Source organism: Aspergillus affinis, assembly GCF_023601865.1.
Source record: "Aspergillus affinis strain CMG 70 chromosome Unknown NODE_81_length_170848_cov_85_189412, whole genome shotgun sequence".
NCBI lineage: Eukaryota > Fungi > Ascomycota > Eurotiomycetes > Eurotiales > Aspergillaceae > Aspergillus > Aspergillus affinis.
This window is the reverse complement of record NW_026515862.1, coordinates 78,497-105,573: the sequence shown is the minus strand read 5'-3', so window position 1 is coordinate 105,573 and position 27,077 is coordinate 78,497. Positions and strand designations below refer to the sequence as shown.

Genomic DNA, 27,077 nt, shown 5'->3' with positions numbered 1-27,077 from the left:
CCCCTATACTTCATTACTTTCTACACATTCTACCGACCGATTCAACCAGTCGAACGTTGTCTCTGTTTGGTGGATTCCCTTACTCCCAATCGACCGCCTTCAGGAAGAAGCAATATAGACAAGCAGATCTGGTCTGACGGACTTCTGTTCCTTTGTGCTTCGGACGTTTGAACAGATGGATATATCTTCAAGGATTTTGGTGAAACCTGAACGAGCAGAAATTCAGGCTCCATGGAACCGTCCGCACAACAAGGCTCGGCTTCCCTCCCCGAAGCAAATTGGATGGATCGAAGACACGTTTCGATTGGCGCTTTCACTGGAAGGAGGATTCTGAGTCTATTGGGACTCAGAGATTCCAACATTGAAAGAGCAAAAGAGGTTATTTGGATACCCCGTGATACCCACGCAGCTTTCGTACTCGCTCGCCCCTTTCTGTTGCTCGCAGCTTATCGGTTTGTCCTCTTATTTGTACCAGCAACTGTTTCTTCCCGCGTGCATATCCGTATCTAGCATGGGTGTTTCTTCTTTTTTTTTTTTTTCTTTCTTCTTATTTTCTATTGATTTTATTTTATTTCCTTTGTCAAGAATAAACCTTTATTTCCTTTGTCCAAATTTTCGTATTTCTTTTTCTTCCTTTCTCCCTTGTCACTATATCTTTGATTGTAAATTGATCCTGTCCATTATTGCTTTTTGACCCAAAGCAACCTTGTTCACTTTTTTTTCTCTTTTTTTTCTCTTTCTCCTGAAGCGTTGATTTTTTTCCCTTCCTCGGAATGAAGATTCCCTTTGACAATTTATCCGACAAGGTTTTTATTTGAGGGTAATTTAATATGTTTATTGGTCATCGGACGTGTGCTCTGGACTTTTTGTTCGTCTCTTTGTCTTTAGGTATACCTGACTTGTTTTATTGGGTCCATTTCGCAGCGATCCTTGCATTGTATCGCATTGTACTGCGCATTGCTGCCTTGTGTTCTCTTCCATTCCATATCTCGTTTGGCATACAGCGGATCCAGCATTTGCATGTAGTCGGGTTGAGCACTCCGTATTATAATAAAAATTCCTTCAAGAGACCGAGAGTCAGTGGGATCCGTTCTATTGCCATTGCCTACTTGTTTGGGTATTTCTTTCGTCACTGGACTAGTCACTATTTGTTCTGTTCGTACTCCGTACTCCGTAGGTAGTTCTCTCTTCTAGCTGCAGGTAAGTGGAGAATGCGGATTTTAGCCACTGTATTTGAAACGCGTCCAGACGGAGTACGTACTAGTTGGTCGATTAGCTAGCTAGCCGCGTCGCGCGAAGCATCGTTGGAAATATTCCAATGGGTTCTGGCGAATCATGAAGGGAAACCGGCTTCAGAAGCAATATACGATGATGTCTGGATCGCGGGATGCGACGTCAGCGATGGATATAGACCGGACCAGGGGACAAGAGACTCTCCCAATGATACAGGGATGGGATTTCGAGAGGGCAACGGCGACAGCAACGGTCAGCAGATTTCTTCTTTACAGGAGGGTCGGATACGGCAGTGGGTGGAAGACATTATGTAACACAGTTTTAAGGGTCTAAACTAACCTCTCTGGCGAGTTACTCGGATCAGGGTGTAAACTATGTTGGTTGTTGCAGTAGTACCTATGAGAGGTGGAAGCCTTGCATAGATATTGAATTGAGATCGTCGAGCTGCGACAGGCAAATAGAGTGTTTGATTGATAGAGAGAGTGAGAGACGGGAAGGAGAGATAGAAGGATGATCTTATTATCACATTCAAGGCTTTTTCAATATTATTAACAAGCAGTAATTAGTACCCCGCCCAGTCACGTAGGTACCTAAATAAAATAATACAATTAATAGATATAAAAAAATAGAGATTAATCTAACCGCTGAACTCTTCCCCCCTTCCTCCCCGAACAAGGTCTCACCTAAAACAGAACCTTATTCAGATCCTTATTATTCTGCACCTTAATGTTCCTCATAATGGCCACCGCAATGATAGCCAGTCCCATGATCGCGGTTCCTGCAATCATCATATTGCGCTGGGCAAACGCATACGCATTCTGGATCGCGATACGCGCCGGCGAACCAACCTCATACTTCAATTGCTCCTCCAAGTCCTCGTAGATCATCTCCCACTGATCCTTCAAGTTATCCGGAAGATACTCCCTCAGCTTAACGGGGAGGGTATTCGTCCAGATAGCACCGGAGATACTACTGCCGACCGCGCCACCGATGTTACCAAAGGTACTCAGCAGGGCCAGCATAGCAGCGTAGTCCTCATGCGACGACGCCGCCAGGACAGACACCTGCTCAATAAGAATGAGCGTACCACCACCCACAGCCAGGAAGATCTGACACATGCACATATATCCGACGTTATGGCCCGGAGCACGGAAATAGATCATCAGCCCACTAGCAAGGATATACAAGGGAACAGCAATCCAGAGAAGCCACTTGAAGCGACCGGTCCAGCGGATACAGAAACCGCAGAGGATCAGCCAGATCGGATCCATGAAGTCGAAGATAGCAGCGATGTAACCCGCCTTGGTCAGCCCGGTGTTGTAGACGACTTGCAGGTACGAGGTGAAGTAGCTGCCCCAGCAGGCGTAGGAGATCTGGTAGACGACGTCGATCAGGCAGGCGCCGATCACGGTGCGGTCGGTGAGCAGGTGGTACGGGATGAAGGGCTTCGGGGCGAGGAAGCGCTCGTAGAAACCGAAGGAGACGAGCACGCAGAAGCCGACGACCATCATGGCGATGATCTTGGGCGAGCGCCATTGGTTTTCCGTGTTGCCGGCGATGTTGAACGAGGTGAGGAAGAGGATCGTGCCGCCGATCATGAGGAAGATGCCGATGACTAGCGTTGTGGGTGTTGGATTAGTATGGCTGGTGGATGGGTAGGTATGGATTGTTTGAAAGGGAGGGAGAACTCACCATCGAATTCGACCACGTAGAACCAAACGCTCTCATACCAGGTTCGGGTGCTGCGAGGCTTGTATTGCAGGCGACCCTCCTTGTCGGCCTTGCGTTTGGTCAATTGCCACACCGTGATCAAGGGCGCCGCGACCACGGGGAGAACGATGCAGATGGTTCCGTAGGCCCAGCGCCAGTTCGTCTCGTGGAATTGGTTCGATAGAGGCGAGCCGGAGAAGGCAGTGATGATGCCGGGCGAGGAGGTGACGGCAAACGCGATACCTCGATCGCGCAGCGAGGAAGTGTCCGAGGTCATCACGTCGATACAGAAAATGGCTCCTGTGAAACCGACAGTGTAGAAAGCCTTTGTTTGGATATGGGTTAGCGATGCAGTGAACTAGAAGGGGGAAAGGTTGGTTTGTGGGGAAGACATACCTGGGCGGCACAGTAGGTCTCAATGTTATTGCAGCCAGCCATCATGATCAAGCCCATGATGGCAATGGCAAGCATGATGATAAATCCAGTGATACGATCCCACAAGTTCAGAACCTTGGCGATGGGCATCAAGCACGCAGCGCCCATGACGCTGGTGATGACCGAGATGACGGAGAGCAGCGAGTGCTCCGAGAAGCCACTGGTGATGTAGGCACCCAGGTTGGCAGTCAAGCTGCTGTTGAGATAGTTGATGAAATATACCAGCCACATACTGTCTTCTCATCAATTCATGGCCCGAGGAAATTTCCTTCGACTTTGCCTACCTAACATATGCAATAACCAGGTACGTCCGGGACCAGGTCTTAGTAACGGCCTCGGCGACTCGAACACCATCCTGCTGATTTTCCTCCTCGGACAACTCTGACTCTCGCCTTTGCTCTGGATCCAGAGAGACGGGCTCCTGGGTGACCTCAGCCGAGGGTTGAGGCTTGGTGGCGGACATGATGGGAGAGGATGCCATACTCCGTATAGTTGACAATGTGCCTGCAGAACCAAAACCGTAAACCACCACGGGCCAAGAAAGAGGAAAAGGATCATATTTAAACACGGGCCTCTGGGATCATGGCCTGCTCCATCCCTTGCGGTCCCACATAACGAGAGAATTTCTTGTACTAGAGCAAAAGACCGAGTCCGGTCCCGCTCACTACGTCTCCAAAGCTCCCCGCCTAGGCCGTGATCAGTTAGTGTGTCTTAATTTCTGTTAAAAATCCGGCGTCGACCTCGTCCAATCCGAAAAGGCATTTGGTTAAAACCTTTTCCTGCTTGTGACCCGAGATCGGGGATGTCTGTGGGTTTGCGTGGCAAAAGGAATCAATCCGGCCGAGTGTTCCTCTTGGAGATAATCAGCCGGGGCCAAGGGGCCAAAAGGCTTGATTCGAACAGAGATGAACAAAAGAAAAAGGCTTTGTGGTGGACGCACTCGGATCTCGCCTTGGCCGGCGTATTTCCAGTCCCACGGATCTTATCTAATCGATCGCATGGGGGCTCCACTCGTCTGGTCTGGTCGGTGGTGGTTACTGGTAGCGGTAAAGACACACTGGAAGGGTGGATGGCAATCTCCGACCGTCGACCATGGTTGCCTAGCATGCGCACACGTTTCGCTCCGAGATAACTTCTAGTGTCATTGATTGATAACTTTGCTGCCCCGAGTCATGCCCTCCGTCTCCGTTTGGGCCCACGTCGCCGAACAAGGCCATGACCATGAGGGTTTGACATCTGATCTAATTGCTACCCACACGAGTTGAGTTGACTCGCCTCGACCGGACATTCCTCGACTTATCAGGGTTAAACCCTCGTTTAGGAAGAGGGCAGGGTGGTGGCTACAGATTCGACCTCCTTTATCAGATCCGCAGTGCAGTGCAGTGTAATGACCTTCCAAGCCTGCCCTCAGCCTCGCTTAGAGATCGAGTTGATCTCTGGCCATGATGCCAACAACCGTTTCGCCTCCACTAGAATTCGGCCCCCAGCCCGGTCATGAAAAAGTCTGCGTTTTGGCCTTGGTAGCGCTGTGACTGCGCGCCTTACAGCTCCACTCTCAGCAGTTTGACTGGTAGCCAAGCTCCCCGTCTAGACTTGCGCTCGGAATCCGCGGCATCCACGCATTATACGAGATGTGGGGGATGCTAACTGAACTAGAGGTTAGAGCTAGCCCTCGCCAGTCGCCACAGGAGCTTACCGCGCGGTCTTTCTTGGGTTCTTGAGTGGGAGACCGCCATGGTTCTTCACAAGTTCTGACGCGGTTCGACCGAAGATATTGGTTTATATTGCTAGTGGAAGATGTCTGCTTTCCTATCTAACTGACTATGCCCTTTTATTACTGCCCACGGCTCAAAAGACGGCTGTCTAGTATATGTGCACACGAGTTTCCAAAATGTCTCGACTCCCACTCCAAGTAGCAGGTCGGGACGCTGACCTCCGGTGAGTTTCAGGTTCGATATCAGGTTGGATGCTCGCCAAATGCCTGTAGCAGGTAAGGTAAGGCCATGAATCTAGTTTTTCTCTCGGAGTATCCAGAGGTAAATTACGCCATTAAACCTATTTCCGAGGAGCAAACTCGGCCCTAGCCACATCTCCTCTTCGGCAATAATGCTTCTGTCGCAAATGGTCTAACCTATTTCGACACCTATTTGGTAGAGCGATGTGGCGCTGGATCTAGGCTGTCCGCTAAATTCCGACAGTCTCACGCGATGAACGCAGCCCTAATTACCTGGATGTCATTTTCTTTCCAACGGTGGCCCAGAGAGTCATGAAACTTGAATTTGCCCTTAAATCTATATTATATATAGTACAGCAACCCCTTCAAAATCAATCTCTCATCGCATAGCATATCGCATGATTCAAAACCTTGTCCTCCCTCACTGTTACGATATTAAATCGGATGAGGTACATACATTCTCAGATGCACTTAGGGGTGTAGGGAAGAGCCACGCCGTTGGCAACCGAGCACCAAAGCCATGGACTTTCTCCTGAACAGAGCCCGGACCTGACATTACTTCCACGTTGAGTGCACGCACAGCTACATCTACATGGCCTTCCAGTGGAGACTCGAGCCAGATGTTATGGACGATCTGTAAATCTGAAGATCTGTAGATCTTTCCTAGACAGTTTCAAGCATGCTCTTCGAAGTATATATATCCATGTTGATTTTCCCAAAGCGAAGCATAGTGAAAAGCTCACACGATTCATTAAACCATAGCCTTGGTCTTTGGAGGGAACAACATAGAGCGTTCCATGACGGTCTCATGCCCGGATTGAATAACGTGGGAGCTATAGAGTGTATATTTCACTGTTCAACAACTGGGCTTTGAGGAGCCATAAAGCTCTAAAACGTCCAGAATGAGGGTAGACGAGGTGCAAGCGATAATTAATAATCTCATTACAAAGAGCAAGATCTTGATGCCTGACGGCCCGGGCTATTTATATTATATACAACCCAATTTCCTCGTCTTGGAATAGCTTGGTTATGACGAGATATGGAGGCTATTAATACACTAGCTTATAGCATTATCTCTTATATAGAAAATACTGTACCCTTCGAAGTAGTCTAGTCGGTAGACCATCTTTTACATTTCCTCACACCCAACTGACTTCCTATACCAGGATGGCATGACTGTCCATGCAAATTGTCACCAATAACCAAAATACACCTACGGCCACAAATAAACAGCCCCTCAAGAAGAACAGCACAACCACCTCTGAATTCCTAGGTTTTAATTTTATCAACTACCCAGTCTACAACGACACCGCAGGCCTGCCTACGCGAGGACCAAACAGGACAAAGCAAAATCGGCAAGTCGCTTTTGCTCCGGAGTCTTCACCGGTTGCATGCATATCTAGAAAAAAAATATCCCACCAATAAATATCACCGTCGGAAGCCGTCCGATCGAGGATGTGGATATGCCGAGAGATGGACGGACGCAGTTCTGGCTTGTCCCGTCTCGGTCCGCTGGACCGAGCAGGGCTGTCTGTTTATCCGTAGATTTTCAAGTCTGGGCAGAGGGGGAGGGGTCTAGGCAAGTGAGTAAGTAGTATTGCTCAGGTGTGCATTTCTGTACTAGTTGTTTTTCGGATGCTGGGTTGGGATGGTAGGTTCTTGGTCAAAGGAGTAGTTTATGATGTGTTATATTAATTTGAAATGGACGGAAAAGCAGAGCAAGAAACCCCAAAAGATAAGAAAGAAGACAGACGTGAGGGGTGAGAAGATAAAGGGAAAAAAGAAAGAAAAAAGTAGGTAAAATCCAATGATACACTTCCTGGCTTTCTTTTGCCGTGGATAGCTACCACAGAGAAGTATCTTCCTCCGTATGCATATCTGTATGTAGACTAGGGCTGGGCGGACGAGCGGGCCAAGACTTCATTTCACATTCTGGTACTCCGGAGAGGAGACACTCCGCAGGAAATAAGACAACAGGGGGTACTGTGCTTATACGCATACGCACACCCACACGCAATAACACAGTCCAGTCAAGTCTAGTACAATATAACCGAGATCAAGAAAGTCTACAAGATCATCGACATGCAGAACCAGTTTCCTATCATCCCCCAAGAACACAAGCCCTTATCAGCAGGTGCACAAGGCGGACATATCATTGGCAGGGAGCTTGCAGAGGGAGGCCTGGTCTTTTCCAGGTGGCGTTCTGGTCTAATCTTGCGCAAGGGATAAGGGTCGGGGGCTTGGCAGTAGAATGTGAGACGACAAGACAGGCTTCATCTTGGGGCCTTGGAAGGGAAGTACATACGCAATCTACAGTCAAGTAGGTGTCTATTTATGTATACGTATGCATGTACGTGGTAGCATCAACATCATGTACTCCGTACGGTAGAAGTAACGAATGGACGCCCAGACTACCTATCATCCCCAGAGACTCAGAGAGTAAGATGATCTACGTAGTCTGGTTTCACACCCAAGTACCTAATTTCCCCATGATATTACTCAGGACGAAAGACGTAGGTGGGGGCCGTTTAGGAAATTAATTCCCCGTTTGTTGCCTAACCTGTTGGCGAGATGTATGAAGGAAGGGGGGTAGCATGTTGGTCGAGATAAGTTTGATAAGCCAGGAGTCGGAAGACAGGGCCTAGAGTGTTTGTGGTTGGATGATGACGATTCAGTTTGAGACTGCGTCGGCTCTTGTTTTATGCTTTCTTTTTTATGTTTATTTTTGGGGGCGCTCTTTGGATTCGAACGGGTGGGAGGGCGAAGTAGGCGGTTCGAATTAGAATACCGTTTGATGAGATGGAAATGAGATGACGGGGATTTGATTACTCCTTGGGGAACTGGAAATCAAGCGACGGATTCGGTAAAAAGAAAGGTCGATCCATCGGGATCCTTCCCGATAGTCTTTGGGAGTAATATCATATACTTCGGTGTATTGTTGTGGACTAGTTGATCTACCGACAGCTTTTACCTACCGTAGTTGGTTGGAAGATTTCACTACACTCTGCAGAGGATGGATGGATACCACCCAAGACATTGGCAAGACACCGAACGGATCCTTCCCCGTCTAAGTAGGAACCAGATCGGCAATCATCTATCTTAAGTCTACACTCTACGCTCGCCTCCCTCCCTCCAAGGGGTTCTTGGCGGTCGGACCGAGGGCGATCTGCTGGTCTATTGTTGCTTGGCAGTGGAACGTAAGCTGCATTTATCAGATTGCACAAGACTTGGCGGATATCAACTCGTCTAACTCGTCTACTTGGCAAACATTCATACCCCCTTTCCTCCGGGGGCGCAACTGTACAGCGTGGAATGGTATCATGGACATGGTAAGATGAGAGGATAGATGTGAGATTTGAATGACAAAGAAAGAAAGAAAGAAAGAAAGAAAGAAAGAAAGAAGACTTGACACTGCACCCTTCCCCTTTGTTGTCCGTCCCAAAAAGAAATGAAAGGAAAGATAAACAAAAAAGAAAGAACGTCAGGTCAGCATGGCCGCTATGAAACGCCGAGGCTGACGTGATCGTGTCCAGCGCGATTCATGCAGTAGGAATGCTTGAGGTGCTGATCATGATTCGTGGCTAGTTTCTGGCGTTGCTACCATCGTGTCCCAGGTACAGGAAGCCGCTGGGGAGAGGAGAGACGGCCCCCAGCGGGGAATCGGTCGAAGCGGTCGAGGATTGACTGCTGGAGCGCTCACGGGTCGAAGATGCCCGGTTTGCAATTTCAGGCTGGTCGGCAGCGGCGACAGAGAGAGGGCCGGACTGGATAGGGGCCAAAACGAGGAACTTGTGAGTGGGAGTGTTGGAGAACATTTTGGCAGAGGTTTTTGATGAGACACAAGGTAGCTTGGAAATGGCCTGAAGGGTAAGAGTTAGGGAATCTGATGGTTTTGATTTTGTCAAGAAGGCAGAAAGATGGTTGAAGGATGAAGAAGAGCAAGCTGTCTCGTTTGGATTCGGCTACCTATTTATACATGTGAGGGTACTGGCCAAGCAGGGTCCTCTGCAAGAAGAGGGGCAACGAGGTTTGTGGGTGAATCCGGGACGAATGTCGATCCAGTAGCCAGCCCGTATGCAGAGTACAAAGACCAAGAGAGAGGGAGACAAAGGTCCTCGACTCCAAGCGCCCAATTCTTCCTGTCCGATGGTGGATCGGACACGCTGGATTTCGTAATTCACATGTTTCACGCCTGCTTATCAGAGAAGGCGGGGCCCCGAAGGACGTCATTATTGGAAGATCTCCCCCTTCGTGTGCATCTCTTGGCTCCAGCACATCTTTTTACCCCGGGCTTATTGGATAGATCATCCTTCAGAGGGAACATCCAGGAAAAGCGCCAAGCGGGAGTTATCGATTGGTTGCGCAAGCCGAAATGTTGTCCCTCGTACAAGCTAAGCTGGGCCGACGCGACCCGAAAATTCAGCCTCGGATGATCAGCAACCAGGAAGGAGAGCCAAGAAACGTGCCCTGACTATTGATTGGGATTGAACCATCACCCCTTCGAAAGGTTTCCATCGCCTGGGGGAAGTCCTGTCGTCTCCCCCACAAAGTGCTACCAAGCGGAAATGTGGAATGAGTGGGGGAGGGAATTGCGTTCTAACGCGAACTGCGTCAGGACTCACTAGGGACATTCCTGTGGTCAGCCACATGACCTCGACGAACAATTTCCGATTATCTTGGCAAGCATAGCTCATGTTCACACCACCGCTGTTTTTGGCAATCGGTGAGACTTTCTAGAATCTGTAGGTAAGCGCCTGTTGAATCCTGAAAAGTAAGACAAGCGGGCTTGGGGGGGGGGAGTTCGTTGGATTTCAACGGGCGCGAAGCTGAAGTTGGGACCATCGCATTCTAATGATCCTGCGGGAATGCATCGAACGGGGTAATTATCCGGGGCAGCGAGATATATATAAACCGCAGACGCCAATCAGGCGTGGTCGACGAGGAGGCAATGCCTTCCGGAGTTCTGGTAAGGCAGAACGAAGAGAGGAGAAGAGGAGCCAAAACGGACCCCAACATCGACGGCCAAAAAAAGAAACGGCCGCAGCACTGGCCAGGTCACGTGTCTCAGAGCCTCTTCCGCAGCGAAGCATCAACCATCAAGTCGATTCTCTCTCCATCGCCTTCTCTCCCAGCTCCCTTCCCCCTCCCCAGCCCTAGGAGCTTGCGGTTTTTGTGACCCGCTCGGTTTGCTTCACATAGCCAACGGCGGCTAGAAGAAGGCCGTGCCATCACGCTGCGACCTGTCAATTGTCGCCGTGTTAGCGCCCCCATTCTCCGCGCCGTATCGCTCGTCCATTCGGCTGGTGGCGCGGATGCTCAGCGGCTGAAATGAGAACGGGGCGTACTAGCAGCCAGAGAAGATTTCTTCCCTCGCAGTACTCTGGCGCCGCAAGTGCTGTGCCGGCACCTTAAATCCATTGTCACCTTTAGGTGAGCTTGAGGGCCCGAGGGTCGAGCTGCTGGTGAAAAACGACGCAAGAACGATAGGCGGACATTGCTTTGCACTGCCGGACACTTAGTTAGCTGACTATACTATAGAGAAACTCTGTGCCATCATCACACCAACGGGGCTTGTCTTTTTGCACTCACGATCAATGCTATCACTTAGCTCGAGCCCCAATTGTTTGCCGTTCGTCGAACGGTTCTGTCTCCGAGAGTTAAAAAAAGAGGAGGGCGCAAAAAAAAAAAAGTAAACTAATAGTCACATCAAATAGAAAACAAAATCGCTCATGACTTCATGACTTGCAAATGTCACCAACTGCGTTTAACATGTTGACCTCCATACATTGGTCGGCTTTCCAAGACAGCGAAACCAAACCAGATGTGATGGCAGTGTAGCTCTTGCAGATTCAATCTCTTTCTTTCCACTCTACTGGAGGCCCCCAAAGGCATCGCCTTGAGGCCCTCCATTATGCCTTGGCTGAATCCGCAGGAGGTTGCTTGATCGGTTGATGTTGATGTGGGACAGAAATGCCCAGAAGCTGCGGCGCCTCTGACTGGAGCAGCAAGGTGGCCTATGAGCTAAACCTCCACCACGAAATATCCCGCAATGCGCAACCAGGTACGCGAGCATCGGAGCCGAAAGGTCATGGCCTCCGGGACTACCATGCTGATATCGGGACGATCACATTGGGCTGCTTTTTTTCCCAGACACCATCCTTGTTCTCCCCTCCTCTATCGAGGGCCAAAACGAGCACATGATAAGGGGATGCCTGACAGACATCTCGTCTTTTGATGTAAGGGCCGGACAGGTGAAATCTTTTGCTTGCGTGACATTCGTCAGATGCACCGTCTGGAACAGTGGATGGTTGCGGCATGACCCCGAAGGGGGTGTGAGCACTGTTGGCTGGGTACGAGAATTGATTTGATAGCGCAGTCGTTGGCTTTTTTCACCTGCATATGTGACAAGCCCTCGCCATCCAGACGACTGCCGTATTACCTTGAAGATGATGTCAGGTTATTTTCCCATGATGCATCTGCGGAACTCTAATGAAAGCTCGGGGCAGGGGGTTGCCATCAGACCCTGCCTATGACCTGGATTACCGCGATACCCCATTAACCTGCCTTAGGGGGGGAGAAAAAGGAAATCAAGACCTGACCCCCCTTCCAGACAAATACGCCACTGTCGCAGGTGATCCGCATAACCGCAATAATCTCCCCCTGCTGTTGGGGATATCTGGTGCAGTAGTTCTCGGGAGGCCGCGAGCTTCGATTTGCTGTTTGAATCATCCGTTGGGCGACATTTCATTTGAACGTGATGTAGATCGAGTCACCAACTGCTACGGCGCAATCTTATACAACCTTTTGGGAAGGAGGACGAGGGAAAAATATCAACTTGCATGTGTAGTTCTATTATTGCCCTGACTCATCTCTCTACAATTTCTCTTGGTTTCGTACGCAATCTTTTTTATTTCTTTTTTTCCCTTTAATTTCCCATTATTACATTTTTGGGGGCGTCTTGGATAATGATTTTTATTTTTTAATTTTTAATAATTGCTGTGGTAGCTGGGTGTTATTGCGGCACAGTCGACCGCAGTCATTCTCTATCATTTCGGATTGAAGCCAGGGCCGGGAGATTCTTATTTAAAGGCTTCTTTGACCCGGCCAAAATTCAGAACATCATCACAACAGTTCCCTCTCCAGTTCACTCCTCAAGGGAAAAAGCGTCTTTGATCCCGAAGCCTTCTCTATCGATTGACACTACTCCAAGAAAAATCGTCCGTTGGACCCCAAACCGTTCTTCTACTACTTTTACTTTAAAACCATATCGCACCACTTCATTCAAACCTTTCGAATTTCCACAAAAAAACAATTCTCAAAATGTGCTCTCAATACTTCTACAAGTACGACTGTGGCTGCACTCACCCCGAGGGCGATGTCGTCTACTGTGCAAAGAGAGGCACTTCTTGCACCGGTGTGAGACAGCAGGTCCGCCGACGTGAGGGTTACAACTGCCCTGCCCATGGAGGTTAGATAGTACAAGAGCGAGGTGAGTAGCGCATGGACCAACTCTGGGAGATCATTCTAGAGCCGAGTAAGTTTTAGAGATAATTTTTTTCTTCGGTGGCTGACTGAGCTCCTATTCAAAAGGAAATATGGGGGGAGACATGAGAAAAAATGTCCTCAAGGCTGTGAGAGCTTCGATCGATCGCCGGCCCTTCGATATGCGCTTTTCTTCTTTTCCACCGAGTCCGCAGCTTTCGTGACATCTGGCCATCTCTCTCCCATCGACAACCCGCAACATCTCGAGCTCTGTGTATTTCTTGACCGCTTCCATGTATTCTCAAGAGAGATTTTTTCGGCGACGAACGACTACATTTGAACCGCGAAGAAAAAACGAAAGAAAATTTACAAAAAAATCTGTTGTTATTTTGTGATTGCTTGGGCTTGTTATCACTGATCAACGTTTCTATAACTACCCCCTATAGCATTATGCATAAATGTCTTATGTTTTGTTCTTGAGTTTTTTTTTTTTTTTTTTCGAGTTCTGATTGATTGTTTCTTGCTCTGCTTCTGTTTCTTTTCCCTTCTTTTCGCTCTTCTCGGGTTAATGGAACTTGTTTCCAGTTTACCCACATGGAGCTGTTCATTTCTTCAGCGAACCGCTGAGCTTTTTTCTTTTCTTTCCCCCCTTTTCTAAACCTGTTTGCTGTTTTGGCTCGCGTGCATGCTAGTCAAGATTCTTTATGCGCTGCTTGTCGAGACGTCAGTCGGTCTGTGTTTTGGTTTCGATGTCGCAGGATAGTTTTAGTTTAATGTTACGTTCTTTCGTGCTTTCATTCATATTGAGACTTCTATGGTAGATTCTCGACTAGATTAGGCAACCCTTGCTATCTTAGTTGTAAAGTTATAGCCATGTGCCTTGAACCCGTTGAGGCTACGCATGCATGGACCAACTATCTAAAAGCAAGATTGTACTACGGCAGCACTAGCGGGTGAATAACACCACACTACAAAAGACAGTTAGATTGAAAATTTAAATTGCAACGCGAGACTCGTATTCTCAGTCCATGACGGTCTGAAAATTGAAAACAAATTGTTCCTGTTCCGAGAGGCGTCGGGGTGGCCGATGGAGATAGTTTCGGGAAGAACCAATATTGCCTCCTATCTTTTGGGAAGGCGGGAGAGATCAATTCCAGGGAAACAACCTTCCTATGATTTCATTGTGATTGTCATCCCCCCTGTGGCACATGTGGCAAAGGAGGACATGCCTTAACTCTCCTTCGAAGAGGTTGATCTACAAAGATTAATTTGGCCGGCACTGCAGTGGCGCATTTAAAACTAGGCCATAGGTGCCCAATTCATTTTTCAACCCCGGTGATCGCGTTATCTGGTGTATGCGTGGGTGGTCCCAATCGCTTATACAACCCTACTATTTTGGGGGAAAAAAAATTTTCCCCGGGGTCCTGGACAAGATATGATTAGCAGCGGTACTCCAGCGGCTGCATTAGCACCGCAGACAACTCTCGTCATCTGATGTCGAGCCGTCAAATCAGACAGAGACGGAGCACAGACGCCAGTTATCTGGTGGCGATCCTCGCTGACAGGAGCCAACGAAGAACGCGGGAAGTCAAAGGGTGACCTGACTCAGTGAGGGTTTAAGGGAAAGGACCCGCGCGTGTATTAGCGAGGATGAGTTGCCTGGCTCACCACACCCGGGTGTGCTAGGAAGAATTGGGTCGTACTCCCAAATTTTGGATGCCGAGAATACCCCGTGTTCATTTCCCAGAGATTGTGAAGAATTTCAGCACAAAGGGGATCGGGGAGATGATTCTCGCTTTCTCTCCAAGGGAAAACCGTCCGTGTTAGAGAACGGGGTAGGCGGCCACGCCATCTGCGAGATCACGGCTGCAACGACAGGTAGGTGGCGTAATTTTTACACAACGCCAAGATCATTAGACGGCTGTTGAAAGAAGTAGATGCGGAGACTCCGGTGCAACCTGTCTGCGGATCGGCCACAGGAGAGGAGAGCATGTGTAGTGGGTTGAGACAACAGGACGGGGATTAGAACGAACAACAGAAATACTTCCGAAATGTAGACCCCCCTGTCGAGTCGTTCCATGGATTACAGCTCATTAGGCCCAGAAACAAACCAATGAACGTTGCAGAACGTCACAAGTGTTGGCTGCCAGAATAGCATGATATGGGATGGAACCCTTTGATAGTATTCTCTTGGAAGAAACTTGGTGGCACAGTGAAAAAAGGTCCGAGGAAGACCCCGAAATGATTCATCTCAGCTGGCGCATGCTCTACTGATGTGATTGCGCCGTACAGCGCCAGCGCCGCAATAACTGTGCCATCCCCTAAAAGAATGACCGACGCAAAGCCGGAATATTTGCGGACCCAGACTGCTGGGTCAGTAGATCCAAAGCGGTGTGAGCGCCGTTTGCCGGGGAAACGGGGTCACCAAAGTGTCAATCATGGAAGACCCTGGGGTCCTCCAAAACACTTGGAAATGCTTTCCCATCATCACTCATGTCGATTCACCTCGAGGCTGCTGGGATGCCACGAGCCGATGGGACCTGCCCCGGTCAGGTGTCGTCGCCGACGTCGTGTGGTTTGTTGATTGTCACGTGTGTGTCACGTGGAAATCACGTGTGGGCACCCGGCCGGATGGAGAAGGCGCGACCCTCCAGTTCAGCCTCAGGCTCTCAGCTCTAGGCTATACCGAGTACTGCCCTCCATCTCGTTCTCCCTTCTTGCCTGGGCCTAAAAATAATCGCTCAGCCTCATCGCCGTTCTTATAAATCAGCACTACTATACAGACCGTCTTGCTTACGGAGTTGGCTTCGATCACTCGGCAGGAATGCAACGTCTTGTCCGGAGATCGCTCGTTGTGAATCGGACCAAGCCACTGAAGTGTCAACAAACGATTCCGCATGATCAGCGCGAGAGAAGAGAACACAGAGCGTTGCTAGCTGGGAAAGATTTGGCTTTCCACAAGAGTGCAATTTCTGCATCAATTGAGAGAACAGAAGAGCTGACACAACAGTTCCCCCACGAGATCGAAGAATAATGCCGTTTCTGTCGCCGCCTTTGAAGAAACAACCCTGGATGACATCATGCCAGATAAACTCCGGCCCCCAAAGAAGCTGCGAGATTCTCTGTGTATACTGAGTAGGACAAAAATATGAAACACCAGGACGGTACAACTCATCGTTGCCCACACCTCCGACCAAACAGGCTACGTCGAGCATGAAGAGGAGCTGGCAATGTCTTAGTGACGAGGCCACTCATTATCCGTAATTGGTGCAACAACCAATTCTATCTGTCATAACAGAGACCAAATGGAGCATTACGTCAATGAGCATATCCGCCCCATTATCGACCCCATATCTCACTCGTTGGCTGTTACAGCATCTGTTTACTAGAGATTGGGGCCAAACGCTTCGATATAGTGTATTATTCGCTGAATCACCCCTGCACCCTATCTGGTCATCTGAGCTCAGGCCATGGTTAATCTGATCTTGGGAAGACTTGTCTTGTAAGGCTGAGGCAACGTGCCTATGAATAGAGTCTATTCTGGACCTATGCTTGGAGAGATCTTTGACTCAGCCACAGGGGTAACGATGTTAAGGAGATAGCATGTCATATTATTTCTAATCCATGTCATTCTCGGATTTAGAATCCAGGTAGCATTTCCCATAGTGGTGTACGGAGTTATCACACTTGAGTCAAATACTCAGTTCTGTAGATGCCATGTGAGGAAGTGTGGCAGAAATATGTGGGTCTACCGAAGAAGTGATCATTCAACCGATTTTATATGATTATATTCAAATGAATGAAGGTCTTAATTCTTCTAACTACACGATAAAGAAGCCGATATTTATGCAATCTCAGAGGCTTCAGGATCGTCATAAAATGAGCGGAATTGCATGATCGGCCCGATCAAGCAAGGCGGTTTAGTCATTTTCCGCGGCCACAGGAAGCAGCGGTGCTGGTGCACGTGACTGCGGTCCTCGCCAGCCGCCAAGAGAGAGTGACGTTGCGGCTTCATCCCGTCGCGTCTGCTTTGCTTCGGCATTCCACAACCCCACAACGTCCCTCCCCGTCGAGAAATTCTGGTCGCACATGTAATGTCCATAGACGTCAACTGGAGGACTGCCACCTCTGGTCCAGACGGTGAGGCTCTGGCAGAGCGCATTCGCTCTTTCATTCACGACAGGTTCCAGCAGGTGGCCCTCCCTCGTTTCATCCGATCCGTCCAAGTCCATTCTTTCGACTTCGGAACCATTCCGCCCGACCTTGAGATCAAGGACCTCTGCGAGCCTTTTGCCGATTTCTACGAAGAAGACGAAGATGATGAGACGTCCGAGGTGTCGGAGGAGTACGTCTCCGACCACGGCAATCAATGGCACGGGCATTCTGATCTCAACGAATCCCCATTTCGAGACGACTTGAACCACCCGCTACGCGATCCATTCGATGATGACTACCAACCTTCGGCCCTGCGATCACCAATGCCCTTAGGCGACCATCTGAATCCTCATTTCCTTCCCCGGGCCGGCACTCCTGGCATTCCTGGCGGAACGTCAACATTGGGCTATCACCTCATGTCCATTGGTGGGCTGTCGGGGACACAAACCCCTCTTGCCGCGGTCGCCGGTGGAACTCCCTTCGCGAGCAACTGGACAGAACCTGGCATGCGGCCTGGAAACATTCATCTTCCGTCAACTCCGACCCGTATGCATCACACCCGCCCGGACGCCGACATTGATTCTAGCAATCCGGCCTCGCGCCCCTCGACGTCGAGTACCCACCCGTCTCATCCGTCTGGGTCACAAAGAAATAGCGGGGATAGTACAATGGGCAAAGACAACGGACCGCATCGGCATGCAGAGAATGACGGTGCACAAGGCGATCCTCTGCGACTTCCTCCTCGAATGAGGGAGCGCAAGCCTGAAGATTTCCAGGTTATGTGTCACGCCAAATATGCGGGGGATATCCGGCTGTCGTTGACTGCGGAGATCTTGCTTGATTATCCGATGCCGAGCTTTGTGGGACTACCTCTGAAGCTCAACGTCACCGGTCTCACTTTCGACGGAGTTGCGGTCATCGCCTACATTCGAAAACGCGTTCACTTTTGCTTCCTATCCGCCGAGGATGCGGACGCCTTGATAGGGTCTGAACAACAGGAGACCGGGGATCAGAGCGACCATGGCCGGACCGGGGCCGATCCCTCCACGTCACCTAAACGCCAAGGGGGCCTTCTGCGAGAGATTCGAGTCGAAAGCGAAATCGGCCGCAAAGAAGATGGAAAACAAGTCCTGAAGAATGTCGGAAAAGTTGAACGGTTTGTTCTAGCTCAGGTGCGACGTATCTTCGAGGAAGAACTTGTTTTCCCGAGCTTCTGGACATTTCTCATCTAGGCATCACGAAGGAACGAGCCACCAACAGCGTAATTTGGATATTGACTTTCTTTCTGGGACATACTTTCGTGTGATTTATACCCTAATTAAATATCAAATTAGACATTCATCTCCTGTTTCAAGCTATGTCAGACTAACACAAACAGCATCTCATCTTTCTCGGGCAGTTCCATGCCCTTTCTCTTGCCGTTGACCCATAGTCCCAAGCAAACCAAACAACGACGGTCAGGTGACAGAACAAACCCTTGCAACCTTTCTAAACATCACCGAGTCCGATCCCACCGGGCCAGCCATCTTCTCCCACCTATCCTCAAGAATTATCATAAATTCAATAACTTGCATCACAAATACACCATCTGAGCACTAGGGTTAGTTATTTACACAATCCGGGGGAGACAGATGGCCATAGGTATGTCTTGCATTAGCCTGCAAATTATATTACTGTTTCTCAGCAGCGCCACTGATTTCGAAGAGAGGCGAAGAGGGGAAAGGAAGTGCATTTTCTGTTTGTTGTCCTATTTCGATTAAGATCGTCGGAAGATTGGTATTCTCAATAGAACTGCATGAATCCTTAAGCTGCTGTTGTTTCAATTGTAGCAACCAGTCGGCGCAAAGTATGGGGAAACTCCAGCTCTCAGTCCAGATCGTCATTCAGCTATTACGTGTCTACAAACACAAACTGAGGAATTAAGTGAATCACATTGTGAACTAGGCTACCAATGACTATGCCAGTACGACATCCTATGCGGAATGCAACATGCCTTTGAAGAAGCAAAATGCGCAAGTGCACATCATTTGCTTCATGATGTTTGCTTGGGGAGCAAATTCGCCGAATCATACGCTTTGTGGAGCATCATTCATGCAGCCTTAAACTTTTTGGTTATCGCTTTTGATACGAAGAGGAGTGGCTTGCTATAGCACTCGCTAAGGGATCATCTTACTGAACTTGGCTAATCTTCCCTCCTTCATACGCTTGGAGCTACGTTGAGATGCATGCGAATTGTTGGTATGCATTCAATAACTGGGTCTCACGGACGGCACTTGCCTGTCGAAGTCGTTGCATTGGAATACCGACCGAGTATGATATCGACAAGTGAGACGGCCACGTACTTAGACCAGACCAGTCGAGCTGAAAGAAGCGGTTGCATTCTGTTTGCATGGCTCTACCAGATTCCGAAAGCCATCGTCATTGCGCAGACTTGATGCCGATATGAAGCATCTTTATCCCCTGAATTGAACATAAATAGCTCGCTTTTACCTGCTGGTAGATCATCCATCCATCCATCAGCCACTCAATTCGCACATATCCACCACCACGCAAAAGACCGTCACCATGCCCGCCATTGTCACCAGTGACTTTGCTGCTGCCTCTGATGGCTCCACCATCTGGGTCTACTACCAGAACGATGCCAATGAGCTTCGTGAGGTGACCTCTTCGGACGGATCCAAATGGACTGAAACTTCTAGCGCTGTCGCTGACAAGCTTAATGCCGGTGGCTCTCCTATCACGGCCTACTATATCAAGAACGACGGTACTGCTGGAGGCAAGCCTGCGGTAGGATATCCCTCCCATGTATTCCACAAACACAAGCTGATCTGAATGTGCTAGATCCACGTCATCTACATCGACGCATCTGGGATCCTTCACGAGGTGGTCAAGACCCCTCTTGACAACCAAAAATGGGAGGCACGCAAGCTGTCGGATGACATCAAGAAAGCACCCATCCAGACCTCTCGTCTCGCTAGTGGAGTTTGTCATGACACCGCCCCTGGTGCTCATCAGTGGATCTTCTTCGAAAAGTAAGTCCCGGTTCTTGTGTCCCCGCAGTGCCTTCCAGTGCCTTCAAAACCTACTTTAGGAAACCACAACTTACCCGATATACTTCCCAGACTGGACTCGGAATCTGGTATTCCTCAAATCGCCGAGCTCCGCAGCGGCTCGGAGAGCAGTTTCAAATGGGTCTATCAAACCATTCTTCCTGAGAAGCCGGCCAGCGCTCTCCCCGGTACTCAGTTGGCCACCAACATCACCGATCCCGCCAACCGCCTCTTCTTCCAGGACCACAACGGTGACGTTGCCGAGTATATCGGTGGTTATGATAGTTGGAATGGTACGGATCCCCTCTCTCCCTTCTCCTTCCCTGCCTTCTCTTCCTTATCCCCTCCTAAATCCTCCCCAGTCCCTAGCCACCCCACCCAGCCCTTAAGAAAACCAAATAACACCGCTGCAGACCACGCCGAAATCCTCACCAACGACAAAGTAGAAATCAACACCCCCATCTCAGCAGCCGAGTCCTCGGTCCCGGAAAAGCCGTATGTATTCTACGTATCGAAGAGCACGCCGCTCATGATGATGTGCTACGACCATGACAAGTCGACCGAAGTCGGCAAGTACTATCCCGGTACGAAGATCGATGCGATCACTGTTGGGAAGAAGGTGCTTTTGTTCCATAAGCCGCTTGAGCATCCGGGTAGTGTTTGGACTAGGGTTTTTGATGGGAGTGAGTGGAAGATGGGAGCGCAGGTTGTTGGGGCATAGGTTTGATTCTGGGGGTGGGCTTCAGGCTCTTGGGGGATGGTGTTGGAGGTGTTCAGGGAAGTAGAGGTAGTTGGAGTTCTGCCTTTGGGGGTGGGGAGGTAGGAGTTGGGGGAGTTTGGGAAGCAGGAGTTGGTGAATGTGGATGGAGCCAAGAGTTGACGATTGGAGTTGATGCTAGGGATTGGTTCGTAAAGATTGGTAAATTGTCTATGGAAGGAATGACAGAATGAATGATGATTATTTCTTTGAATCATGGATGTGACTGATAACTCCAACTACTGAAAAGCCTCGGGTGTCTATGTCAGGTGTTCATGCATTAGGGAGGTTGAAGTATATGCCACGAATAACCTAGCCTTGTGTCTACTGTATCTGTGCAAGTCACAAGCGGTGTCTTTGCTCTTTTTTATTTCAAGGTCAATTCCATTGACTGTTTGATTGGGTTACCTTATGTTAAGCATACAGTTTCACTGATAACCCCTTCAAAAGAAACGAATCTGATAGTAGCTGTAGCTAGAAAAACAATGCATTGATGTCCCATCATATAAGGCTATCAACAATTCAGTTTCAAAACACATCTTCCACAAAAAAACGCTGCTGCTGTCAAACAACAAGAACAAGTCAGAAAACATCCATAATGAAAATAAATGCCCGAGCTCGTGATAAAAAAAAATCAGCCATCAGCCCTACCAGACGGGATGAGCCGGATAGCTCTCCACACAAAAACATCTCCCATAGATCAACCAATATGCCCACCACTTAAACGGGCAATGGATCCATAGATCAGATGGAAGTATGTCTGACTTCGCCTAAAACCAAGAAACAAATGGGCCCTCTCTATAGGTCCTTCTTGGCGCCTTCCTTCTCGCCGGAGACCTTGTCACCCAGAGAGTGGTATTCCCGAGTAAGTCCCTCACACTGCTTCTTGAGGGTCTCGATGTCGCGGTCTTTAGCGGCGAGCTCTTCCTTCAGGCGGCCGATCTCGCCGACATCTCCGGCCTGCGCAAGACGGGCGGAGTCCTTGCCGCCGGCCTTCTTGTCACCCTCGAGGAGCTTGACGCGGTCCTCCAGGCGGAGAACCTCGAGGATCATGCTGTAGGTGCGGTTGAGGATGAGAGAGAGGAAGAGAGTGAAGCCGCAGAGGTACATGTTCCGCTGGGAGTAGAATTTCCGGGCCTGCACTTCCATGCGGTCGGTGCCGAGGGCGGCAGCTCTAAAGGTTGCGAATTGTATTAGCAAGCTGTGTCAACAGTAAAAAAGAAGGGCTGTGCAATAAGAATTGGGGATTAAAGGTAGAACTCACCCCATGCCACTACCCTCCTTATGGAAAGCGCGGAGCTCGAGCTGCACACGGTAAACCCGGTTGACACTGTCGATGAAGAGGATCAAGATGAAGATGAAGGTGATCTTGCAAGACTGTCAGCCTACTTTCCAAATGTCGCAGATAGAACATATCCGAAAACTTACCTTCAAACCGTACTGAAGCTTCGCAACAACCGGGCTCTCCGAGACGAAAGCAAACAACTTCCGCTTAACGGTGAACGGCAGAGGAATGATGAGGCCCATGAAGACACCCATCTCAAACACCAAGAGGCAGAATACCTGCAGGTTCTAGTCAGACATAGGGTTCTCCAATGATATGTTTTGATGAATTGCGTCATGCATTAACCGCCGGGAGCTGCCAGGGAGAACACCACCCGAAGGTCGACGAGTAGGCAAATTGAGAAAGGCAGTAGAGGGATAAACGTACAAGACTGTAGTATAGAGTCATTGTGCCTAGAATTTTGAATAACTGATTGTTTTCAAGAGGAAAGAATCAATTTTCAAGCCCTCAGGCTGCCGGTGAGGCGTCGTGTGGGGAGGGGGAAAGGGATTGAAAATGTAAACAAAAGTGGATAAGTGCCAGTAATGACCTCCAGGGGTCCAGTAAGATCAGAAGTAGCTCAAGATTTATAGTCAAGAGGTTGAGGAGCAGAATACGGATGGATTCCGGGTAGAGATGAGATTAGGGGTGTCGGAACAATCCAGCAGAGACGAGGTGGTCTTTTGCAGTTTTCGGGTGCGAGGAAGACGTCATCACCGCCTGAAGCTGGGGGCACGGCACGTGACTGCGTCTGCCTTGGATTCTAGGAATGCGTGGAACACGTGCCGAGAGATCCTCGGGGAGCTTAGGCAGACACGTCACTTTCTTCTACTTCCTACCTCTATCTAGCACTGCATCGTAACACATATGTACATTCATGTTTCATGTCTATCTAGGATCTAATTTTTCATCACTCTTCTGCTTTTTAACCTTCCGCTTCGTCGTAAGAGTTGGACTTGTGTTTCGGCTCGAACTTGAAGTCCTTATGGGCTGGACCAAGGAACATTTCCCTGTTGATCAATCTGTCAGCATTCGATGCGGGTTACACGAGGGTGGAAGGGCAAATAGCCCAGGGGTAGGCAACTTACGTAATTTTGATCCAGTCCTTGTAGTTGGGACTGCCCATGAGCGTCTCCAAGTCGTTGCGGCCCTTCCAGATTGGTGGCCGGTCCTGGATGTTGGGTGGTAGATATTCGAGGATCCCGATCGGCACGTAGCGATAGGTGAAGCTGAGCCATTCGAGCAAGAACCGTCTGGTGATGCCAACGCCATACTCGTCAGATCCCCACGCCTCCAGACCGTACTTAGCGAATTTCTCGACCATTGACAGACGCTCGGATGCAGACTTGTCCAGGTACTGGCCCGCCTGGATCTCCTCGAAGATCCAGGGCTTGATCAGAGCTCCTCGGCCAACCATGACACTGTCAACACCGGAGTTGTTGATATGCTCATCGTAATCGTGGTGCGAGTAGCAATCACCATTTCCAAGGAAGAATGTCTTCCCGCCGTTTGGCTGTGTCCGCGCGTCGGGCTCGCGGATGGTGTCGGTAAGATCATCCGTCTTCTCGTTCAAGCGCTTGACGAGAGCGGCACATTCGGCAATATAACCCCAGTCGGCGGATCTAGTGTATCTTTGCTGTCGGCTTCGCCCATGAAGAGTGATGGCTGCAGCGCCGGGAGGGCCAACATCAAGCTGCGAATACTCGTACCCTCCAAGAATCATACGTTCCACCAATTTCGTGGCGTTCGGCGCATTGTCCCTGGTTCCCATGCGAATTTTGACGGAAATGGGGATCTCCTCCGAGACGGCATTCATACCACGCACGATTTTCTCCAACTTCGCCGGATGTTCCAACAGAGCAGACCCGGCTCCTTCACGGAATAGAAGGTCAATCGGACAGCCGCAATTCAAATCGATGACGCGCAGGTTGGGCGTGTAGCGGGACAGGACCTCGGTGGCCTTCAACGCTTGCCAGGGTTTGTTTGCCGCGATCTGAGCGCCGAATTTGATATCCTTGGAGTTGTCGTAGCCCTGGACAATATTGTCCTTCATGGAGACAGTCGGAGGAAGCATCTCCGTTTCATGGGCTCTCATCAAAGCCCATTCGGATTTGTGGCCTTGGACCAAGGGCATGCTCATAGCCATCTCAGAGTAGGTAAATTGTGCGCCGAGTTCCGTGCACAGTCTCCGAAAGGGGAGGTTTCCTTGCGTTGTCAAGGGCGCCAAAGCAGGGGTCTCGGGTCCAAAGTATAGCCGTCGCTTCTCGGATGGCAGAAAGGGGGGTTCTGTGTATTGGGCCCGGTTATCTTCCTTTTCCTCCTTCCCCTCGTTATTCTCGGGTATCGCGTTCCCATCCTGGTGTCGACCGTGGTTCTTCTTTTCCAACTCTTTACCACTCTTATCCAGCCAGGTGGTGAAAGCATCCGCCCGTGGCGTAGTGGTCTTCTTTCTTGCGAGCGCATACTTGACGTCTGCCGGAACGACATTCGCGCTACCATCTTCCGTTACGTGTGGGACAAGCGGCTGCGCCTTGTTCTGGCGCTCCTCGTCCTCAGTCAGCACCAGCTCTTTCTTCCCGTCCTCGGTGTCACGTTCCGTCATGTGGGAGCCAACAAAACGGCACTTCCACCCGGCAGGACACTTGCCCCTCGCATTCCAGACAGGACAGAGATTGTTGAAGGTGGTGAGATCCTCGCGCTTGTGTTCCTTCAGGTAGGTCCGTAAGTCATGCTCGTGGCGACATTTTTCACCCCATTTACACGTGCCTGGGGAGAGCTCCGGCGCAGAGTGCCGGCTCGGGCAAAGGGTCTTTTCATCCTGCGATCGTCCGAACGAACGTCCTTTGTTTGCGCCGGTGTTCTTCTTCTTCTTTTCCTTCTTGTCCTTCTTGCCTCCATCGCGATCGTCGTGGCCCGCGGCCTCCGCAGCGTCGTCGGCGTTTTGTTCGGGTTCCTGTTTGGGGATGGGGAGTTGCTGAATGAGGAACCTAGTCGAGGGGTTAGTTTGTCGTGCTCAAGGCAATTCCGCGCAGACTTCGAGGCACACGTACTCTGGCTTGATGGCAGCGATTCCCTTCAGGTGCCGACCTCCGGTATTCGCGCTTTCTTCATTGGAGGCTGCAGGTTCGTCCAGCTTGGCTTTCTTCAAAGGGGGGCCCTCGGTAGCATCTGCAGCCAATGCGCCGTTCTGCTGTTCGGGAATAGGCGCAGTGGGTGGTTCTGCTTGCGGCGGCTGCGCCTGGGCGTCGGTCGAGTCCATTGTGGTTGCCACTGTTTTTGTACAGGGAACAAACAATTAATCAACCTGAGTGGATGGTAATGAAAGCGAGAGAGAAGGGATACTAGTGCCTCGTCCCGTCGCTGTCGTGTTCGTGGACTTGCAGCGATCGATCTGCCGCCAAAAATTTCGAGACGCAGCCGAACCAAAGCGGAGAGAGGCCGCAGTTTGCATGCTTTGCACTACCGGGGTGGCGGGGACTCCGAGTGGCGCACGAAGGCGGTCAAGAGCGGTCGAGTCGGTGGCGGTGCGGGAGTCGAGGAACACTAACTGCACACTGCAGAGTGATGATGTCGAAGGGGAAAGTCTGTTTCCTAGCCGGAATTACCGTACGGAGTATGCCATACACCTGGCGGCATACGCGGTACGAAAAGGTGAGGGTAATGACGGTAAGATTACCAGAGTGGATCGCACCCACCGAGAACGAACCTTCTTTCGCCAACCACGCCTTTTCCGTCGCTTTCATTTCGCTCTTTTTTCTAGAAGACCTCGGCCTCTAGCAAACAATAGCCTTACCAGCCTCTCTTTTCGCCTCGACTCTACTCTGTACGGTTTTAGATCGGTGCTGCCCCCCCGTGGACAGCTCCACTCAGCCCACCATCTTGGGATCCATTCCCTGAATCGCCTTTACCCCTTTCTGCAACGGTGGAAATTAGGACAGCCATGAGCGGTGGGATGAATAGTTACTAGTTATTGATCGCATCCAGCCAGTCTCCGGATGGGAACCTGTCGCCAACCAAAACAGTTAATCCGAGCGACAGAAACAGAGAAAGTGACCTACGATCAAGGTGTGTCGTTTCTTTTTCCTGTTTGTCGATCAGGGGGAAATAAAACCAATCGCAGAAGAGCTGGCAACTCAATTGCATCTTGGCACCAGGATCACAAGACAGATGTAGACGCGTCTGTGTCCAATGACTGGAAGATAAGTAGACAAGAACGGAGTACTCCGTACTGAGCACTCTGTCCAGTGCAGACAGATCCTCTGTGATCTATCCCCACCGGAGAGGTTTGACTGCACATTGCGAATCGTACGCAGCGGTGCGACACAAGACTGTGTACAGCAGTCTGCAGAGGCTCAGGTGGATGGACCCGAGATCCACCTCTTCAGCATTCTTCCGCGTCTGCACTCTGCACCTTCACATCAGATGGCGACCAGCCCACATGTAAGGAACAAAAGCACAGGTGGCGTTTTGTGATCCGCGGATTTGGCAGTGATTGATGACAGTTCGCCCTGTCGATGGTTGATCATGCAATGCATCGTCTGAGACCTTAGGGTTGTCCGATCTGTAATCGGTATGCCTCCAGGGTGAACTGATGTGCCATCTGCATTCTGTGCCTCTCTCGGATCTCCCCAATCCGGAGTTTCCATTGCCTCGGGTTCGGGAGGTTTCGCAGGAGATGTACGGAGTAGTTTGTACGGACTACGGATGAGCCATCTCCACAATACTACAATACTGCTCGGGAAGGACTTCGTTGCTGAAGGTGATGGGATGGATGGTTAGCTGTCAAACTCGGGGTACCGACTACCTACTGATACTATTGTCTTGTAAAACCATCGTAATAAGGCGGAAAGTCAAAGTGCAGATCGGAGGTGCTCAAAATTTAGGTTCGCTTACAACGAGCCGAGCATGCGGCCGCCCTTCAGTCTTCAGAGTCGTTGGTTATTGGTATACACTATTGAAACTGAAGAGACAAGGTGA

General features: G+C 50.0%; 6 protein-coding genes across 6 annotated transcripts; 2 read left to right on the top strand and 4 right to left on the bottom strand.

The window, feature by feature from the left end:
* Positions 1-1,916: 1,916 nt before the first annotated feature.
* KD926_010534 (MFS general substrate transporter) lies at positions 1,917-3,841 on the bottom strand (the record flags this gene model as incomplete). Its single annotated transcript, XM_053102907.1, has 4 exons — positions 1,917-2,848; positions 2,926-3,268; positions 3,340-3,574; positions 3,663-3,841. 4 exons carry the CDS (start codon positions 3,839-3,841, stop codon positions 1,917-1,919), a joined length of 1,689 nt encoding a protein of 562 aa, XP_052953675.1.
* Positions 3,842-8,913: 5,072 nt separating this feature from the next.
* On the bottom strand, positions 8,914-9,147 carry KD926_010533 (uncharacterized protein; the record flags this gene model as incomplete). The annotated part of the gene is made up of 1 exon (XM_053102906.1): positions 8,914-9,147. One exon carries the CDS (start codon positions 9,145-9,147, stop codon positions 8,914-8,916), a length of 234 nt encoding a protein of 77 aa, XP_052953674.1.
* A 7,761-nt stretch (positions 9,148-16,908) lies between these two features.
* mdm12 (ERMES complex subunit MDM12) lies at positions 16,909-18,201 on the top strand (the record flags this gene model as incomplete). The annotated part of the gene is made up of 1 exon (XM_053102905.1): positions 16,909-18,201. One exon carries the CDS (start codon positions 16,909-16,911, stop codon positions 18,199-18,201), a length of 1,293 nt encoding a protein of 430 aa, XP_052953673.1.
* A 1,333-nt stretch (positions 18,202-19,534) lies between these two features.
* KD926_010531 (uncharacterized protein) lies at positions 19,535-20,740 on the top strand (the record flags this gene model as incomplete). The annotated part of the gene is made up of 3 exons (XM_053102904.1): positions 19,535-19,756; positions 19,811-20,001; positions 20,092-20,740. 3 exons carry the CDS (start codon positions 19,535-19,537, stop codon positions 20,738-20,740), a joined length of 1,062 nt encoding a protein of 353 aa, XP_052953672.1.
* An 834-nt stretch (positions 20,741-21,574) lies between these two features.
* Positions 21,575-22,508, bottom strand: KD926_010530 (putative BAP31 domain protein; the record flags this gene model as incomplete). Its single annotated transcript, XM_053102903.1, has 4 exons — positions 21,575-21,950; positions 22,041-22,144; positions 22,205-22,339; positions 22,488-22,508. 4 exons carry the CDS (start codon positions 22,506-22,508, stop codon positions 21,575-21,577), a joined length of 636 nt encoding a protein of 211 aa, XP_052953671.1.
* Positions 22,509-23,025: 517 nt separating this feature from the next.
* Positions 23,026-25,359, bottom strand: dus3 (tRNA dihydrouridine synthase DUS3; the record flags this gene model as incomplete). Its single annotated transcript, XM_053102902.1, has 3 exons — positions 23,026-23,110; positions 23,189-25,087; positions 25,151-25,359. The coding sequence occupies 3 exons, from the start codon at positions 25,357-25,359 to the stop codon at positions 23,026-23,028; spliced, it is 2,193 nt and encodes a 730-aa protein (XP_052953670.1).
* Between the last annotated feature and the right edge of the window lie 1,718 nt (positions 25,360-27,077).